Here is a 20589-nt window from a genome sequence, read left to right on the forward strand (position 1 = left end):
CGATGGGACAGAGGAAGAAATAGCGGGGCGGCTCGCTGAACTGTGGGTACGGTCTTCTCCGCTGGGGGATTGGATTCACGTGGTATGTTCGGCATCATTGCAAGAGGCAGGACTCTGTGGGCTGCCGGCCCTCCTGGGCTCCCGTAGGAGTCTGGGAAGGGGCATGAGTTTGGGGCACCCCGGTCACGGACTATAGCGTTCCTCCCCCTTTCCCGTGAGCCGCGTTTCCACCCCTGGGGCCTCAGGCTGTTACGGCAGGTCGGCGCATAGCTTCGGTTTCCTCCTAGCTCTGGGCACCGCTGTCCCCTTCTCAGAATTCCCCATCTCCCCACCATCTTACCCTGGTGTGTTTTTTGCCTCCTAGGGGACATTTAGTCGTCTGGGGGCATTGTTTTGGTTGTTACAAATGGGAGGGGCTGCTACTGGCTTCAAGTGGGTGGAAGCTAGGGATGCTATTGGACATCCTGCAGTGCACTAAATAGCCCCCGTGACAAAGCATTATCAATAGTGCTGAGGTTTGCAAACCCTGTTCTAGGGTCTTAAAATCTTCAAAGCCCTGAATGAACTTGAAAGGTTAGCGGAGACACTTTTAGTGCCCTTGAGTGACGAGTCTTGTTAAAAGTGTCTGGAATCACAAAAAGACAGTCACTATCCAGTTAAAAGAGTTGAGCACGTTGAATGAATGCTCACCGCGTGAAGCCGCTTACTCCTACTCAGAGGGCAGATGGCTGGACAAGAATCAGGAAAATCTAGTCGTAACTTGCAATTACGTGTTAAATCGGTACAGTAAATATTAATAGAAAGAAGAGTGAATGGTGCGGCCCTTCCATCCAGCAATTGTATTATGCCTCCCCAAAAAATCTCAAAAGCAATCTTTGTATCCTTTTTCTCCCCCCACCCCCCAACAGACAAGTAAATTATTTCTGGAGTTCAAGTCTGAGTTGAAACCAGTCTCAAGGTTCACCTGTCCTCATTGACACGTGGATTTCTGTGTGATTAGGTAAGTACCATGTGGGTCTTGTAAAAACAATTTCCAGCAGCCTCAGCTATGCAGAACTGCTAATAGCCCTTTCCTGTGCTCAGGTTGTAAACACAAGGAGTCACTGCAAGTGCAAGTATCTTAAAAAAAAATTGTTTGATGGGGATTATATCCAAGGGAGGGAGAAGGTGATGGCACCCCACTCCAGTACTCTTGCCTGGAAAATCCCATGGACAGAGGAGCCTGGTAGGCTGTAGTCCATGGGGTCGCTAAGAGTCGGACAGTACTGAGCGACTTCACTTTCACTTTTCACTTTCATGCATTGGAGAAGGAAATGGCAATCCACTCCAGTGTTTTTGTCTGGAGAATCCCAGGGATGGGGGAGCCTGGTGGGCTGCCGTCTATGGGTAGCACAGAGTCGGACACGACTGAAGTGACTTAGCATATTCAAGGGAAAGATAGTAAGAAGTGTGGTGATGCATGTGTAAATAAGTAAATACAGTTATGGGCAAATGCACATTAAACAAACATGTAAATAACTATATATAAGTAACAAATGTAGATTTACTTGTGTTCCATAATACCAAAAATTTTAGGATTTCATATATTTTAAGTATATTTTATATATTTAAGTATAAACATATATGTGTATCTGTAGTATCAAAAGTCATCCCACTAAAGACTAGCAGGACTGCTCAGCAACATTCCGCAGGCCTGGTTCAGTTTGACTTCTAAAACCCTATAAATCTTCCACAAAGATTCAAAACAGGGTGCATGGGGGAAAAAGTAATTTGTACTTTTTTATATTGGCAGCAGAAATTCAAAATTGAATTAACCAGCAACCAAATGTCTTTTGAGCAAGTGTTTGGTTTTATGTTGTGTTTTGTTTGTTCTATCTTCATGAGACTTAAAAATCAGTTGGAGGAATACTGAGCAACAGCTTGTAGATGGAAGGGTAGGGCAGTAGTTTCTGCAGATTATACTCTACACCTTGCTTTCTAATAAGAATTAACTTTATTTCTTTACCTGTTTCTGAAATACAGTCTGGTGATTTATATTGCAGGCAATCATTTTGAGTAAGCTTACATTGTTGGTTTTCACTGATTGTTTGTGTTTGTGTGTGTGCCTTTTTCGTTCTGTCTTTTCTGTAACATTCTTAAGAGGAATGCTTGCTTGTCATGCAGTAGATATGCTTTGAGTGCACAGTTTATGGTAACCAACTATCCTCTTTTATTCGACTGAAGGGTGTTCCGGGCTTGCCAGGTGGCTCAGTGGTAAAGAATCCCCCTGCCAATGCAGGAGACCCAAGTTTGGTCCCTGGGTCGGGAAGATTGCCTAGAGAAGGAGATGGCAACTCACCCACTCCAGTGTGGTTACCTGGGAAATCCCACGGACAGAGGAACCTCACAGGCTACAGTCCATGGGGTTGCAAAGAGTTGGATACGACCGAGTGACTGAACCCTCGTGCATGAGGGTTTTGCCAGGACCCAGAATATTTTGGATTCAAACTAGGATTAGGATTCTAGGCATGGATTGAGAGAATTAATATTGTTAAAATGTCCGTAGTACCCAAGACAATATACAGGTTGAAAGTAATCCCTATCAAAAATCTAGTGGTATTTCGTAAAGAAATAGAACACCTAAAATTTGTACGAAAGTGCAAGAGCAGTGGCTTGTAGTTTTCAGTATATAGGTCTTTCACACCCTTGGTTAAATTCCTAGGTATTTTATTCTTTTTGATGCAATTGTATAATGGGATTGTTTTCTTAATTTATTTTTCTTATAGGTCATTATTAGTGTAAGGAAACAACAGATTTTGTATTGATTTTTACCCTGCAACTTTACTGAATTCAATTGTTATAAGTTTTTTAATGAAATCTTTATGCTTTTCTATATGTAAAATCATGCCATCTGCAATTAGTGAAAAGGTTTTACTTTTTTCTTTCCGACTCAGATGCCTTTTATTTCTTTTTCTTGCCTGATTGCTCCAGCTGAGACTTCCAGTACTATGTTGAATAGAAGTGGCAAGAGTGTGGGCATCCTTGCCTGTTCCTGATCTTAGAGGAAAAGCTTTCAGCTTTTCACATTGAGTATGTTAGCTGTGGGCTTATTGTATACGGCCTTCGTTATCTTGAGGTATGTTTCCTTTGTACCTGCTTTGTGGAGAGTTTTTTATCATAAATGGATGTTAAATTTTGTTGAATATTTTTTCTGCATCTGTTGAGATAATTATATGATTTTTTTTCCTTATTTTGTTTATGTGGTATACCACATTGATTGAATTGAACCACCCCTTTATCCCGGGAATAAATCCTTCTTGATCATGGTGTGTGATCCATGGTGTATGATTTATTGTTGGATTTGGTTTGTTAATATTTTGTTGAGGATTTTTGCATCTCTTCATCAGGGCTGTTGACCTGTAATTTTCTTTTTTGTGTGGCTTCCTTGTCTGGTTTTCAGTATCAGGGAAATACTTTCCCTGTGAACTGTGTTTGAAAGAATTCCCCCCCTTCTCTTTTTGGGAAGACTTTGAGAAGGCTTGGTGTTAGTTCTTCTTGGAATGTGTGGTAAAGTTAATCTATGCAGCTGCTTGGTCCTGGGCTTTCATTCGCTAAGAGGTTTTTTATTACTGATTAAGTCTCCTTGCTAGTGATCAGTCTGTTCAGATTTTGTATGTCATCAGAGAAATAGAAAATGTGAACTGCTGATGTTGACAGGGGCTTCCCTGGTGGCTCAGTGGTATAAAATCTGCCAGCTAATGCAGGAGACATGGGTTCAATCCCTGGGTCGGGAAGGTCCCTTGGAGAAGGAAATGGCAACCCACTGTAGTATTCTTGCCTGGGAAATCCCTTGCATGGAGGAGCCTAGCAGACTACAATCCATGGGGTTGCAAAGAGTCGGACATGAGTTAACAACTAAACAACAACAGTCTTTCAAATAGATTCCTTGTAGTATGATTGACAGGAATATGATAAATATTTTGCATTTCACTTGAGGTTGACAGATTTCCTTCCATAGGGGCTGTATTTGTATCCCAGCAGTGTGTAAGAGTGCTCTTCTGTACAACCTTGGCAGTGAAAGATGTGGTCCCCTGTGTCTTTGCTGGTCTGACAGATAAGAAATGGTATCATTGTAGTTACAATCTCTGTTTTTGTTCTATAAATAAGATCAGTGGCAGTTCTACCAATTGAATAGGTAGTGGTGGAAACCGAACAAAACTGTGTCTCAGAGTGGGTGGGACATGAGGAAATGAAATAGAGAGTGAAAAGAAAACAAAAAAAACTTTGGCTGTGATGATGGAGAGAGACTGGGTGGTAACTAGAAAGAAAACTCTGTGGTTAGAATAGTAGTGTCTCACTACTGAAAACACTGCATTGAGTTTAAATGGTGCGAGGGAGTCCAGTAGAGTGGGAGAGCTTGAAAGGAAGGGCAAAGTAGAGGTAATTGCTGGTGTCCAACTCCTAAAAGGGATGAAGCACAGAACAGAACGGCCCCACCCAGCACTGTAGAGAAGCCAGGTCCTCGTTTATAACCAGAGACGGAGAAAACCATGGCACAGGACACAGTTTTGGTGACAAGATGGGAAGGTAGATTCCTTCTCACGAAGATGACTGAGAAGTAGGATGCAGGACCATCTGCTGAAAGTGAGGATGTATTTGTTACCTATCGCTGCATGACAAATCATCCCCAACCTTAGTAACTGAAACAGTAATCCTTTGCTGGGCTTCCTGGCTGGCTCAGTGGTTAAGAACGTGCGTGCCAGTGCATTTTAAAGGTAGCAGCGTGTACACACACATTCTGCATTTTGACGGAGGACGTGGTGGACAGTCTACGAAAGGCTCATCCTCAGTAGCCTGGAGAGAGAGACTGTGACAGCTTCATATTTTCCCATTCATTCCAGAGCCCAGTCCTGAGTGCACTGTGGGGACGAGAGGAGGGGCGTCCTGGTTCTCCAGCTCCCTGTTGCTGAGGAAGACGTCACTGTCTGAATTGCAGGATGGCGACCATGGTCCTGTCCTCCATTTGTGGTGAGTTTGAGGGTCAGCCCTCAGAACTGACCAGGTGCTAGAGTCTCATGCACCACAGAGCAGGTGGAGGGAGGGGACTGAGCAGATGAGGTGTGAGTGTTACCCTTGGAGCCCCAAGGTCACGGAGGCCCGACTCTGCTGCTGGGGATTGGGACTTAGCTGGTTTGTAAATCTGGAGAGACGTCACCTGTGTTGCAAATGTGTGGGAGCTTTTGAATTATACTTCTGATTCTTTGTATACACTTGAGCTAGTAACAGTGGTATCCTTTGGCAGTTTAGTTTCTTCATCTGCAGAACAAGAATAGTCCTTTCTTGCTCCAGTGTGGTGTAAGACCTTTGGCCCTATTTTCTGACCCCGAATGAGACAGCTCCGTTCTGCCTCCGGGGGAAGCTGGGTGTGGGTGTTTGGGTGTCGGTATGTCCTCTCTGTGTGTTGGGGATACAGTCAATTACAAGTATGTGAGTAAGCCTAAGCCTCCAGATTTATGAATGAGAACAGCGGGCAAGCCTGGGTTCTTGGGATATTTCTTCTTCTCCAGCTGAGTCATCCCTGTACACAGCCCCTCACCAGAAAGGATACACAGAGGAGGAAGGGTTGGCCCGTGGCTTCCTGACAGACTGGTTACAGGTGAGTCAGACATTCCTGTTTCCAGATCGTATTCCTTTGACCAAAAGTTAGACTTGTCCCTTCAGTGACCTGGAGCTGGATCAGGTTTTCAGGCATCTGGTGGAGGGTTCGGGGCGACCCAGACAACGTCAGCACACGTCAGCATTTACTGCCATGTCGAGCTTCCTCCAAGGTCACTGTCTACACCATGTTTTGCTGAGAGTTTTGTTTTTTAATTTTACTGAGGTATTAGTGATTTACAATGTTAATTTATGCTGTACAGCAAAGTGACTCACTTATACACACATACATATATTTTCTTTTTCATATTCTTTCCATTATGGTTTACCACAGGACATTGAATATAGTTACCTGTGCTATACAGTAGGACTTGTGATTTATCCATCCAATATGTAATAGTTTGCCTCTGCTAATCCCAAACTCCCATTCCTTCCCTCCTCCCCACTCTCAGCCCCCTTTGGTGAGAGTTTTAAGGGGAAGCTAAGGAAATACATGACTGTTGCTGGTGGCCACTGGGGCATCTTTCATCCATTTGCCAAGTACTTCTCTGATTTCTGCAGTGTCTTAGACCTGTGCTCAGCCTTTGAGGTTGAGGGGAATTCGATTGCAGGATGTCACGGTCTCACTGGAAAATAAAATTGCCTGTGTGTTAGGGGCACAAGTGGCCCTGGGGGTGGGCATGAGTAGACAGGAGATGAGTGTCCAGGGCCAAACCCAGGAGCAGTTGAGAGCAGAGCTCAGAACCCTGCCCATACAGCTCCTGCCTTGAACTCTCTCTTCCTACTCTTGTTGTCCTTGGCTCTTTTTCTCTCAGCATTGGTGGGGTTGGTCCTTAGTTAAGCCACAGTGTTTATGGTGGTTTAGGACTTGGTGACTTTCGAGGACGTGACCGTGGAGTTCACCCAGGAGGAGTGGGCACTGCTAGACTCTTCTCAGCGAAAACTGTACAGAGATGTGATGCTGGAGAACTGCAGGAACCTGGCGTGGCTTGGTAAGCCCTACATTATTCCTGCATTTATTTAATGACTCAGGTAACAAGACTTTTTAAAAACTGAGGTATCTATCATTCATATAACATAAAATTTACCATTTTAATCATTAAAAGTCTTTTTTAATTTATTAAAAAATTTTTTTTAATTGAAGGTAATTGCTTGGCTTTTGGTATAGTCAGAGTTGTGCAGCCATCAACACTAATTTCAGAGCATTCTCATCACCCTTAAAAGAAACCTGTACCCGTTAATTGATCAGTACCTGTTATCATCCCCACCCCCCTACTGCCTGCCACTACTAATTTGCTTCCTGTTTCTGTGGATTTGCCTATTTGGAATATTTTCATATCAATGAAATTATGAAATATGTCATCTTTCCCATTTCTTCCAGGCAACTTAATATTTAAAGGTTTACCTGTGTTGTAGCATTTATAAGTTCTTTATTCCTTTTTATGACTGAATAATCCACTTTATGGATATACCACATTTTGGTTTTTTGATTCATTGGTTAATAGGCATTTGGGTAGTTTCCACTTACTGGCTAGTTTAAATAATGCTGCTATGAATATTTGTGTACACGCATTTGTCTAAACACCTATTTTCAGTTCCTATTTGGTGTATATCTAGGAGTGGAATTTTTGGTTTCATACTGCTATGTTTAGTTTTTTGAGGAACCACCAACCAGTTTTTTACAGCAGCTGCCCCACTATGTGAAAGTTCCAATTTCTCTGTGTCTTCCCCCAGTATTTGCTTTTTTGAAGATAGCCATCATCTTGGGTATAATGTGGTGTCTCACCTGTTTTGGTTTGAGTGCATGCTCTGTAGTGTGATTCTTTGTGTTCCCATGAACTGTAGCCTGCAAGACTCCTCTGTCCATGGAATTTTGGCAAGAATCCTGGAGTCCGTTGCCATTTCCTGTTACATGTTTTGATTTGCATTTCCCTAATTACTAATGAAACAGAACATTTTTTCATGTAATTGTTGACTGTATATCATTTTTGGAGAAATGTCTTTTCAAGCCAATTTTTTTATTGTTGTTTTTTTTGGTTTTGGGTTTTGGAAGTTTATCATATTCTTTTTTTTTTTTTAACTTTTTATTTTTACTTTATTTTACTTTATAATAAGTTTATTATATTCTGAATGCTAGACCCTATTTGTAAATGGTTTCTCCCATTGTGTGATATCTTTTCATTTTCTTGATAGTGTCCTTTGATACTCAAAAGTTTTAATTTTGATGAAGTCCAGTTTATGTACTTTTTCTTTTTATCTTGTGCTTTTGATATCATACCTAGTTACTGTCAAGTCCAAGGTCCTGAAATTTTGCCTCTGTGTTTTTCTCCAAAATGTTCTAGTTTTACTTTTTCAATGAAATCTTTTACCTATTTTGAGTTAATTTTTATATGGCTTAGAGAAATTGTCAGCTTAATTCTTTTGCATATATTAATTCAGTTGTCCCATCACCTTTGTAGCAGAGACTATTCCCTTCCCCATTGAACTGTTTTGGCCCAGTTGCCAAAAGTTATTTGACCATAAGCATGTGAGCTTATGAACTCTGTTATTTTCCATCAACCTGTGGAAACCTGCCATAACCTGGTGGGTCCCTCCTTGTGCCAGTAGCGCATTGTCTTCATTACTGTTAGTTTGAGGTAATGTCAGTAAATGGGGTTCTTCCTATTTAGTTCTTTTTCAAGATTGCTTTTTGTCTATTCAGGATCCCTTGGCAATTCCATATGAATTTTAGGATCAGCTTGTCCATTTATTTTTTTTTTTTTTAAAGGCCATTAGAAATTTGATGCTGATTTCATTGAGTCTGTAGATGATTTTGGTTATATTCTCATCTTGGGTGTGTGCTCACTCAGTTGTATCCAACTCTTTGTGACCCTATGGACTGTATAGCCTGCCAGGCTCCTCTGTCCATGGAATTTTCCAGGCCAATATGCTGGAGCAGGTTTCCATCTCCTACTCTAGGGGATCTTCCCAGCCCAGGGATTGAACCCGCTTCTCTTACTTCTGCAGTGGCAGATGGGTTCTTGACCACTAGTGCCACCTGGGAAGCCCTAGTATTGTCCTCTTAATTAAAATGTTCAATATATATTCTCTATTACTTACTTTTAATTTGCTTCTGTCATGATCCAATAGATACTTTATATGACTTTATTCTTTTTAAATTTATGTAGACTTGTTTTGTGAACTAACGTATGCTTTGTTACAGAGAATCTTTCACATGCGCTTGTGTTGAATATACTGTTGCTGAATAAAGTATTTTATGTCTGTGAGGTCTAGTAAGCTTATAGGATTGTTTAAGTCCTGTGTTTCCTTATTGATCTTTTAACAGGTTGTTCTACCCATTATCCATTATAAAAGTGGGGCATTGAAGTCTGCAATTATTATTGTAGATCTATTTCTCCCTTCAATTCTGTGAGTTTTGAATTTATACATTTTAGACCTTAGTTGTTAGGTAGTATATGTCTGTAATTATCATATCTTCTTGATTAATTGTCTTAATCATGTTGTAGTATCTTTTTTTGTGTCTTGTAACAGTTTTTGTCTCAAAGTCCATTTTGCCTCATAGTAGTATGAGGCAAAACATTCTCTCTTTTCTGTCTCTTGTTTGTATGGAATTTGTTTTTCCATTTGTTGATTTTCAACCTGTTAGTGTCTTTAGATATAATGTGAGTCTCTTATAGATATGTCATATATCATTGATTATTTCCTGTCTGTTCTGCTAAAATCTGCCTTTTAATTGCACCAGATTAATCCATTTACCTTTAATGGAATTCCTTGCAAGAAGGACTTAGTTGTGTCATTCTCTTGTCTTCTGTGTGCTCTATATCATTTTTGTTCCTCTATTATTATTTACTTTCGTGTTAGGTATTTTCTAGTGGACCATTTTGATTCCCTTTTCATTTCTGTTTCTGTTTTTTAGTTATTTTCTTAGTGGTTGTGGGAGGGATTCCAGTTTTAATTTTAGACAGTCTGTTCTGACTTAATATTGACTTTATTTCAGTATACAAAAGATTAGCTCCTGTATAGCTGCACCCTTCCTTATACTGTTGTTTTTTTTTTAAATAACAAATTATATCTTTATACTTTGTGTCCCATTAACACAGGCATTTCTCTTTCAAATCATATTGGAAAAAAAAGGGAGCCAAAAATAACAAGGAATTAACAATCCAAAAATAAACAATTGTTTTTGATGTTTATATTTACCTGTGTATTTTCCTTTATTGGTGTTCTTCATATGTTTGTGTGGATTTGAGTCAGTATTCATTGCCCATTCATTTCAAGGTTAAAAATTTCCTGTTAGCATTTCTTGTAGGATAGATATGTTAATGGCAAATATTCAGATTTTGTTTATAGGAATTTCTTGATTTATTTTTGAAGGGCAGTTTAGCTACATACAGAATCTTCGGTTAACTTTTTTTTAAAGTAGCTTCGGTATATCTTCCAATGTCTGTTACCTATGCTTTCTCATCCAAAATTGGCTCTTACTCTTTTTTTTTTTTTTTTTGCTCTTACTCTTAACAGTGATTCTGTGTGTGTGTTGAATCACCTCTCTCTTGCTGCTGTCAGGGATACTCTTTGACTTCTCAGAGTTTAATTAGATTGTGTTTTAGGATGGATTCTGATTCTTTGAGTTTATCCTGTCTTGAGTTTGTCAAGCTTCTTGGTTGTGTACATTATGTCTCATCAGATTTGGGGAAATTCTTAGCCATTATTTCTTTAAATATCCGTTCTGTCCATTTTCTTCTTCATTTGAGGGACTCCTATTATGTGTATGTTGGTATCCTGTGGGTCTTTTAGGTGCTGGTTGTATTTAGTTTCTTTTCGGTCCTTCTGTTTTTCAGGCTGAGTAGTATAAATTGTCCTATCTTCTTAGTTACTGATTCTTCTTGCTCAAGTCTGTTGTTGAACCCCTCTTCTGAATTTTTCATTTTAGTTATTGTGCTTTTCGACTCCATAATTTATGTTTGGTTTTGTTTTATAATTTCTCTCTTTAAGATATTTTCTCTTTGATCAGAATTTGGTTTTATGGTTTCCTTTAGATCTTTGATCATATTTAAAATAGTCACCAAGCCCCACATTTGGGCTTCCTCAAGGATAGTTTCTACTGATTGTTTTTTTTTTTTTCCTGTAATGGACCATCAGTTCAGTTCAGTCGCTCAGTTGTGTCCAACTCTTCATGACCCCATGGATCACAGCACACCAGGCCTCCCTGTCCATCACCAACTCCCGGAGTCTGCTCAAACTCATCTCCATTGAGTTGGTGATGCCATCCAACTATCTCATCCTCTGTCATCCCCTTCTCCTCCTGCCCTCAGTCTTTCCCAGCATCAGGGTCTTTTCCAATGAGTCAGTTCCTCACATCAGGTGGCCAAAGCATTGGAGTTTCAGCTTTAGCATCAGTCCTTCTGACCAATATTCAGGTCTGATTTCCTTTAGGATAGACTGGTTGGATCTCCTTGCAGTCCAGGGGACTCTCAAGAGTCTTCTCCAACACCACAGTTCAAAAGCATCAATTCTTCAGCGCTCAGCTTTCTTTATAGTCCAACTCTCACATCCATACATGACTACTGGAAAAACCATAGCCTTGACGGGATGGACCTTTCTTGGCAAAGTAATGTCTCTGCTTTTTAATATGCGATCTAAATACTTTTGTTTATTTGCCTGCCTTATAGTTTTTTGTTGTTGTTGAAAACTAGACATTTAGAATGTTGTAACATAATTCTGGAATCACTTGTTTTCCCCATCCCTAGAGTTTGTTGGTATTGTTTCTTATAGTTGGTGTGATATGCATGTTTAGTGATCTTTTTGAACTCATTTTTGTAATGTCAGTATTCGTTGTACATGGCCACTGAAAACTGTTCTGTTAGCTTAATGGTGGTGGTGGTTGTTTTAGTTTCTGCATCCAACTCTTTGCAACTCCATAGACTATAGTATTGCAGGCTTCTCTGGCAATGGCATTTCCCAGGCAAGAAGAGTAAGGTGGGTTGCTATTCCCTTCTCCAGGGGATCTTTCTGACTTAGGGACTGAACCTCTGGCTCCTGTCTTCACAGGTGGATTCTTTACCCTGAGCCACCAGTGAGTTCAGTTCAGTTCAGTCGCTCAGTCATGTCCTCTTTGCAACCCCATGAATCACAGCACACCAGGCCTCGCTGTCCATAACCAACTCCCAGAGTTCACCCAAACTCAAGTGCATCGAGTCGGTGATGCCATCCAACCATCTCATCCTCTGTCGTCCCCTTCTCCTCCTGCTCCCAATCCCTCCCAGCATCAGGGTCTTTTCCAATGAGTCAGCTCTTCACATGAGGTGGCCAAAGTATTGGAGTTTCAGCCTCAGTATCAGTCCTTGCAGTGAACACCCAGGACTGGACTCCTTTAGGATGGACTGGTTGGATCTCCTTGCAGTCCAAGGGACTCTCAAGAGTCTTCTCCAATACCACAGTTCAAAAGCATCAATTCTTCGGCACTCAGCTTTCTTCACAGTCCAACTCTCACATCCATACATGACCACTGGAAAAACCATGGCCTTGACTAGATGGACGTTTGTTGGCAAAGTAATGTCTCTGCTTTTGAATGTGCTCTCTAGGTTGGTCATAACTTTCCTTCCAAGAAGTGTCTTTTAATTTCATGGCTGCAGTCACCATCTGCAGTGACTTTGGAGCCCAAAAATAAAGTCTGACACTGTTTCCACTGTTTCCCCATCTATTTCCCATGAAGTGATGGGACCAGATGCCATGATCTTCATTTTCTGAATGTTGAGCTTTAAGCCAACTTTTTCACTCTCCTCTTTTACTTTCACCAAGAGGCTTTTTAGTTCCTCTTCACTTTCTGCCATAAGGGTGATGTCATCTGCATATCTGAGGTTATTGATATTTCTCCCAGCTATCTTGATTCTAGCTTGTGCTTCTTCCAGTCCAGCGTTTCTCATGATGTACTCTGCATAGGAGTTAAATAAGCAGGGTGACAATATACAGCCTTGATGTACTCCTTTTCCTATTTGGAACCAGTCTGCTGTTCATGTCTAGTTCTAACTGTTGCTTCCTGACCTGTATATAGGTTTCTCAAGAGGCAGGTCAGGTGGTCTGGTATTCCCATCTCTCTCAGAATTTTCCACAGTTTATTGTGATCCACACAGTCAAAGGCTTTGGCATAGTCAATAAAGCAGAAATAGATGTTTTTCTGGAACTTTCTTGCTTTTTCGATAACCCAGCGGATGTTGGCAATTTGATCTCTGGTTCCTCTGCCTTTTCTAAAACCAGCTTGAACATCTGGAAGTTCAGGGTTCATGTATTGCTGAAGCCTGGTTTGGAGAATTTTGAGCATTACTTTCCTAGCGTGTGAGATGAGTGCAATTGTGCGGTAGTTTGAGCATTCTTTGGCCACCAGTGAACCCCCAGCTTAATGGTTAACTAATGGCTTATCAGAGATTTCCTTAGACAGTTGGAACAAAAAAGCTCCTAGTCAGAATCTCTATGCAGGGGCATACCTTCAAACTCAGGCAGTTTACAACTTTGTCTGAATTTTCACTTCTTCCTTGTGCTGAGCCTGAAGGTCTATCATAGATGAGGACTTAATGCCCTCTCATGTCTTTTCTGAGTATGTGTCCAAGCCTGGTATGCATGTGGCTTTCCAGATTTAAAGGAATATGAGGGAGTTTTTCAAAAAGCTTTATAAAAATTCCCCCAAACATTTTAGGTTATACTTTTATTCTAGGCTTCTTGGTTTGCCTTTTGCTTTCCTCTGCTGTTTCCATTTGCCTCAGGCAGTAGTGGCTAATATATTGCCTTTTTAACGCTTTCAGCACAAGCCCACTGTGTAACCAGCTCAACCTTTGGAGAGTTTGGGGTTAGATAAGTAAAGGCAAGCCCTTTGAGCCAGTCCTTCAGGGAGCCACCAGAAAGGTCAAAACAAACCACCACAGTGTATTGAGAAGAGGGTCTATCCTCCTCTCTCTAGTACTTGGAATTGTCTTCAATGTCATAGCCAAAGCACGGAACAGAGGGTGAGTCAAGGGTCACTTAAAAATGTCAGCTATTTTTTGTCCTTGATTAAGCATTTTCCTGGTTGCCGTAGTCTTTTGGTAAGTTTTCAGGGTTCTGATAAAGTTGTTCTTATAGTTTTTCCAGTTTATTCACTGTTTCTGTAGAGGGAGGGACTTTTAAAGTTCCATATTCCATGATTTTCATTGTTGTTTTTTTCTCACAAGACTTCAAGCTTGTCTGTGTTTCTGGTGTGTAGAAGTATGGTGATGAAGGAGACAGATATGATCCCCATGCTCGTAGAGCTATTTAGCACCTTCCCTATGAGCTGAATATTCCTTCCCCTGACTTAATATTTTCTATAGTTAAAAGCTTTATAGCTTTTGTATCGTGTATTTAAACTCGGGTATGGACTTTGGCACTGTGTGTGCCCTGTCACCCTGGATATTGAACGAGATTGCTTGTACTTTTGTTTCCTGAGAGTTACTATCGTCATTAGAATTTAGATATAATTATTCCATTGCTCCAAAAGCCACAGTTCCCTATCTTCAGAATTCTTGGCTTCAGTTTCATAGAGTTGCTTGTCACTTGCACAGCCCCCCAATAGCACATGTCTTTTCTCCATGAATAGGATATCATGTTGATAAACGCAGTCTGATCTCCCAGTTGGAGCAAGAAGACAAGGTGATAACAGAGGAAGGCGGGATTCTCCCAGGCACCTGTCCAGGTGAGCGCTAGGAAGATATGAGGAATAGTCTTGGAGATGTAGCTCTAGCCAGTGATTCAGGGCATGGGAGTGTTGCATTAGGAAATACCTAAAATGTGCTCTTTCCTGACAGAGATGGCCACAGAGATTTGGTATGAGCTTCCTCATGCACCTTCTTTTTTTCCTCTTTAACCCTCTGTTCAATGTCTCCTACTTTACTTTGGACTCAGAGAGGGGAAAAAATGTCCCTTTTCCTTTTTAAATAAGTCTCATATGAACTCGTTTTCTGATTCCTTCCTGGAACTTTACTTTCCTGATAATTCCTCCTAGTGTAAATCTCTGATCAATCCTAATGCTTTTAGAGTCCTTTTTTAGTACCTATAATTTGTATACTCATATGCTTTTCCTTGAAAATCTCCTCAAAAACCCTAATCCCTCAGTTTGTCTTTACTCATATTTTTTTCACCATTAACTTAAATTTCTTTTCAATTTGTTTTAGATTTGGAGACGGTACTTAAAGCAAAATGGTTAACTCCAAAGAAGCATATTTTTAGAAAAGAACATTCTAATGGTGTTAGAGCGGTAAGACCAATGTGGTAATTTCTGGTTTTTCTCAGTTGGAAAATTTCATGTTAGAAAAGCAACAAAATAATCAGGGGAGTCATTATAGGGGAATGTCATTAACATATGAGATAATGGTATCTCAGGAGAGATACTGTAAATCACTTGTGAATTTGGAGAAAATTATAAATTAGCTCCAGACTTGTTTTTTTGCTGAGAGTTCCCACAAGTAAATACTTCCTTAAATGTGACTGTCAAAATATAAAATAGTCTTAAACTTATCAGAAAATTATCTGTGAATATGATAAAGACTTGTGGCAATGCATCTGTCTGTCTTTTCTTAACTTGTAAAAACTCAGACTGGGCAGAAGACTGGACAGAAGCCATTTAACAAGCATTTAAAATAGATAGCCGCAACATCAATGATAATAATGTAACAGAATTCCTGGCAGAGAAAATTTGTATAACAGCATTGAATATTAAAAAAATATTATAAAATATAGTTTTCATTCATCTCTTAACAGGAGAGAAGTCATCTGGGAGTGAAACTCAATGAATGTAATCAGTGTTTTAAAGTCTTCAGCACAAAATCTAACCTTACTCAGCACAAAAGAATTCATACTGGAGAAAAACCCTATGACTGTAATCAGTGTGGAAAATCCTTCAGCAGTAGATCTTATCTTACTATTCATAAGAGAATACATAATGGGGAGAAACCCTATGAATGCAATGACTGTGGGAAAGCCTTCAATGATCCTTCCTCTCTTAGACTGCATGTGAGAATTCACACTGGAGAAAAACCCTATGAATGTAACCAGTGTTTTCATGTTTTCCGCACTAGTTGTAACCTCAAAAGCCACAAGAGAATTCATACGAGAGAGAATCACCATGAATGTAATCAGTGTGGCAAGGCCTTCAGCACGAGGTCCTCCCTTACTGGGCACAATAGTATTCATACAGGAGAGAAGCCTTATGAATGCAATGACTGTGGGAAAACCTTTAGGAAGAGCTCATATCTGACACAGCATATGAGAACTCATACTGGAGAAAAACCCTATGAGTGTAATCAGTGTGGAAAGTCCTTCAGCAGTAGCTTTTCTCTTACTGTTCACAAGAGAATACATACTGGTGAGAAACCCTATGAATGCAGTAACTGTGGGAAAGCGTTTAATAATCTCTCAGCTGTTAAGAAACATGTGAGAACTCACACTGGAGAAAAACCCTATGAATGTAATCATTGTGGAAAATCTTTCACCACTAATTCTTACCTTTCTGTGCACAAGAGAATACATAACAGGTGGATATGAATGCCGTAACTGATATCTTATCTTTCAGACAACTTGTGACAGCTCACACTAGATGTATGAGTCAGCTGCTGTTTCATAACAGATTTCCCCTTGAAACATAGTGGCTTTAAACAGCAAACATATATTATCTATAGATCAGGAATTCAGAACCAGCCTATCTGTGTAGTTCTGGTCAGGATCTCATGAGGTTGAAATCAAGATGTCAGCAGGAGCTGCCATCCTCCACTTTATTGCCAAAGAGTCCACTTCCAAAATGGCTCACTGGCACACCTGGCAAGTTAGTAGCTGGTTGTTGGCAGGGAACCTTCATTTACTCACCGTGTTGGATTCTTTACAGGGTTAAATATCTTTATGGTGTAGAAGCAGGGTCGTCCCAAAGCATTGGATTTAAAGAAGAGCTAATGCAGAGGCTACAGTGTCTTTTATGACCTCGTCCCAGAAGGACAAATCATCACTTCTTTAGTACTTTAAGGGTCACACAGATCACTCCTGATACATTGTGGGAAGAGACCATGCTCAATGTGAATACCAGGAAAGAGAGATTGTTGGGAACTATGTGAGAATTCACTGAAAGAGGGCCTTCAGGAGCCTCTTTCTTTCAGTCTGTTCAATATGAAGTAATATTCAGTAACTCCTGTGTAAATTCACTCATGAAAGAAACCTCATAAGTCCAAGCTTCATGATAAACTTTCAGCTCAAACTCACCCTAATATACACAAAAGGTTATGTATTGGGGATAAATCCGAGAAATACAGTCGTGATATCCAGGGAGTCATGTGGCAGTTCACACTAAAGGGAAAATCCAATGAGCATCATCAGAACGTAAAAGCCTTTAGGGACAATTGTCCCTTAAAATGTCCCTTAGAACGTGTGTGAGAAATCACTACAGAGGAACACTCATGTAAGGAATGTGGAAAACCCTGTTGCACAAGCGTTTTGTTAACAGAAGATGAAATTTCAAGTACCAAGTACTATGGGAAAGCCTTCAGTGTTCTCTCAGTTTTTAAGAGACATGAGGATTGATTCTGGAGAGAACAAACCATTGAATGGCATCAGTATTGGAAAACCTTCCAGTTTCCCACATTCCTTAAACTTGTGAGTATAAAGAAGGAGGGAATGCCTTTAATGATAGCTCTTACACTAGGAAAAGTATGAAACTCCCGGATGCAGAAACCTGTGAGTGGATTAATTTTGGAAAGTCTTTTGATGACTTCTGTCTTTGTTGAATTGTGAGAAGTCACCTGGGAGGGGTGGGAGGGGAGCCCAAGAAGGTACTCAGCATGAGATTGCCTTAGCTCTTCTCTCTGAGTGGCTGTGTAATTCTTTAAAATGGGAATGAAAAGTGTAAATGTTGTAAGTGTGGGATTACCTTTCAGTGTCTCATCCTTAGGGTGGGGCAACTAGTTCTTTAATTTTCAGTCTTTTTAATTAAGTAGCAACATTTGTGTCTGCCGCTGTGCCCTAAAATAAACCTTAAGTTATGTTCTGTAGTTTTGTATGTAATACATTTATCATCATTGACTGTAAAACTATTAATATACTGCATATTCATAAAGGTATTTCTGACTATTGCCTGAGTGATTTAGTTTATCCTAGTAAAAGCTAGGATAATTGCTAAACACCTTTTAGCAGTTGCTAAATAGCTAAATTGCTATATACTTTTTACTAATTTAATGGCATTTTTATTAAGTGGGTTTTATGATGCTGATTCTTTTTTATCTTTCTATCCTAGTATGGCAGTTATTTTTAGCCTCTTTCTCAATGTCCATTTCCCCCTATATTTTCTTAAAAGAAGCAGATTTTTTTTCTTTAAACTTTTTTTCAACTTGTTGATGAATACTATTGAAAACAGTCAATCCACAGGGCATCCCCAAAACCCATGCTCTGCTGGCCATGAGAAGTAGGTGGAAGTCACAGAGGGGAGCAAGGGGGACACATCATTGTCTGGCTTGTCTGCCTCACCCATATCCTGTTCATCTTACCTGTTCATTCTTGTGAAGGTGGAGTCAAGCTGTAGAGTTGGAAGAACTACAGTTTGATCATGATGACAATGACCACAGTATGGCAAAAATCACAATGAGTGGGCTCCCTAAGAGGCTCTGATTGGCTCTTATCACCTACAGGCTGCTTATTCCTAGACTTACATGATTTAGAAGTAACCTACGTGGTTGAGACTCAAGTGATTCTTTTTTTTGAGGTGATATTTTGTTAATGTCCTGCTGAATATTATTAGTTGGTCATTTTATAAATGCTCCAAGATCATTGAAAACTCTGTGTGTGTGTGTGTGTGTGTGTGTGTGTGTGTGCACGCACGCTCAGTTGTGACCGACTCTTTTTGCAACCCCATGGACTGTAGCCCTCCAGGCTCCTTTGTCTATGGGATTTCCCAGGTAAGAATACTGGAGCGGGTTGCTCTTCCCTTCTCCAAGGGATCTTCCTGACCCAGGGATCAAAGTGGAGTCTTCTGTGTCTCCTGCCTTGCCAAGTGGATTCTTCACCAGTGAGCCACCTGTGTATTCTCTAATTTTCAGATATAGAGTGTATTCTCATTAACTTAAGCTAAACATGTTTCCAGATATATTAATAATATGTACCTGCAGGTTTTCCCGCTCTTAAACATAATTACTAATAGATATGAATTAAAGTTCTCTACCATGGTTGTGGATTAACAAATTCTTTTTGGTAATTCTGTCATTTCTTTCTTTCTGTATTTTAACGTAATGTAAATAAAGTACATGCATTTCTGAGGTGGTTGATCAGAAACTGAAGAGGAACTGAAGAGCCTTTTGATGAGGGTGAAAGAGATGAGTGAAAAACCCTGTTTAAAACTCAGCATTAAAAAAACTAAGATAATGACCTCCAGTCTCATGACTTCATGGCAAATAGAGGGGAAAAGTGGAAGCAGTGGCAGATCTTACTGGGCTCCAAAACCACTGTGGATGGTGACTGCAGCCATGAAATAAAAAAGATGCTTGTCTCTTGGAAGAAAAGCTATGACAAACATAGACAGCATATTAAAAAGAGACATGGCTCTGAAAATAAAAGGTCCATATAGTCAAAGCTATTGTTTTTCCAGTAGTCATGTAAGGTTGGACCAGAAAGAAGAATGAATGCCAAAGAATTGATGCTTTTGAATTGTGGTGCTGGAGAAGACTCTTGAGAGTCCCTTGGACAGCAAGGAGATCCAACCAGTCAATCCTAAAGGAAATAAATTCTGAATATTAATTGGAAGGATTGATGCTGAAGCTCTGATACTTTGGTCACCTGATGCAAAGAGCAGACTCACTGGAGAAGACCCTGATGCTAGGAAAAATTGAAGGCAAAAAGAGAAGGGAAGTGCAGAGGATGAAATGGTTGGATGGCATCGTGGACTCAATGGACCCATGAATTTGAACAAACTCCAGAAAATGGTGAAGGACATGGAAGCCTGGTGTGCTGCAGTCCATGGGGCCCCAAAGAGTCAGACATAGCAACTGAACAACAGAGAAAAAGAAAAACTAAAGCATTGAGAGGAAATAAAATTCCTGATTAAATAGAGAATACCATCTTTATCCATGATTAAAACATTTTAATGAGCTCATTTTCTTTAAGACAACTCAGTATGACATAGAAACAGTATAATTTTTAGAAATTAGAGATGCTGACTCTCAAATTCACAAGGAATTTACTCAAAGAGAAGTAACTTTTATTGGGGGATAAAATTAGAGAGGATGTGGGAAAAAGTAACATACCAAAATATTTCTCAGAAGTTCATTATTGGAGGAAAAAACAATGTAGAGACTCCAGAAAAAGCCCATGTTTATTTGGAAACTCAGAAGTTAAGATTTAAGTTTCTATTTTAAGTAAATTACAAAATTATGATTTGAATGAAGAAAATATACTACCAGTAGTTTTAAAAATTTAATTTTTTAATGGAAGGATAATTGCTTTACATAATTCTGTTGTTTTCTGTCAAACATCAATATGAATCTGCCATAAGCTACGAGTATTTCATTGGCTACTTTCTGCATTCAGAAAAAAATTATTTTTCAGTTAAAATTTTCAATAAAAATCTGAAAGAATTGGACTAATGTGTGAAAAGCATGTATACCTTCAGCATTTTCTCCTAATAGGAATCTTTCCTCTTGTCAGACATAATACAGTAAAGGGTGGCCTGAAATGTTTTTACAGATAAAATGAACTTTCTGGATACAGGAATGGAGGAAACAATAAGGATGTACTTACTGTATACTAGACCCAGGTTCAATCCCTGGGTCGGGAAGATCCCCTGGAGAAGGAAATGGCAACCCTGTCCAGTATTCTTGCCTGGAGAATCCCATGGACGGAGGAGCCTAGTAGGTTACAGTCCATGGGGTAGCACAGACTTGGACACGACTGAGCGACTTCACTATCACTTCACTGCTGCTG

At 39.9% G+C, this 20589-nt stretch overlaps 1 protein-coding gene across 8 annotated transcripts; it reads left to right on the plus strand.

The window, feature by feature from the left end:
• Positions 1–9: 9 nt before the first annotated feature.
• On the plus strand, positions 10–20248 carry ZNF557 (zinc finger protein 557). 8 transcript variants are annotated; one of them, XM_060415512.1, is made up of 8 exons: positions 10–344; positions 909–1000; positions 4881–5007; positions 5547–5635; positions 6500–6626; positions 14240–14335; positions 14814–14896; positions 15400–20248. In XM_060415512.1, exons 3-8 carry the CDS (start codon positions 4977–4979, stop codon positions 16180–16182), a joined length of 1209 nt encoding a protein of 402 aa, XP_060271495.1. In that variant the 5' UTR covers positions 10–344; positions 909–1000; positions 4881–4976; the 3' UTR covers positions 16183–20248. The 8 variants fall into 8 exon arrangements, with proteins under 8 accessions (XP_060271495.1, XP_060271498.1, XP_042105928.1 ...); XM_060415515.1 differs by having other exon boundaries at positions 10–258; positions 14814–14910; XM_042249994.2 differs by having other exon boundaries at positions 10–258.
• The last annotated feature ends 341 nt before the right edge of the window (positions 20249–20589 follow it).

This window comes from Ovis aries, chromosome 5 (genome assembly GCF_016772045.2).
Source record: "Ovis aries strain OAR_USU_Benz2616 breed Rambouillet chromosome 5, ARS-UI_Ramb_v3.0, whole genome shotgun sequence".
Classification (NCBI taxonomy): domain Eukaryota; kingdom Metazoa; phylum Chordata; class Mammalia; order Artiodactyla; family Bovidae; genus Ovis; species Ovis aries.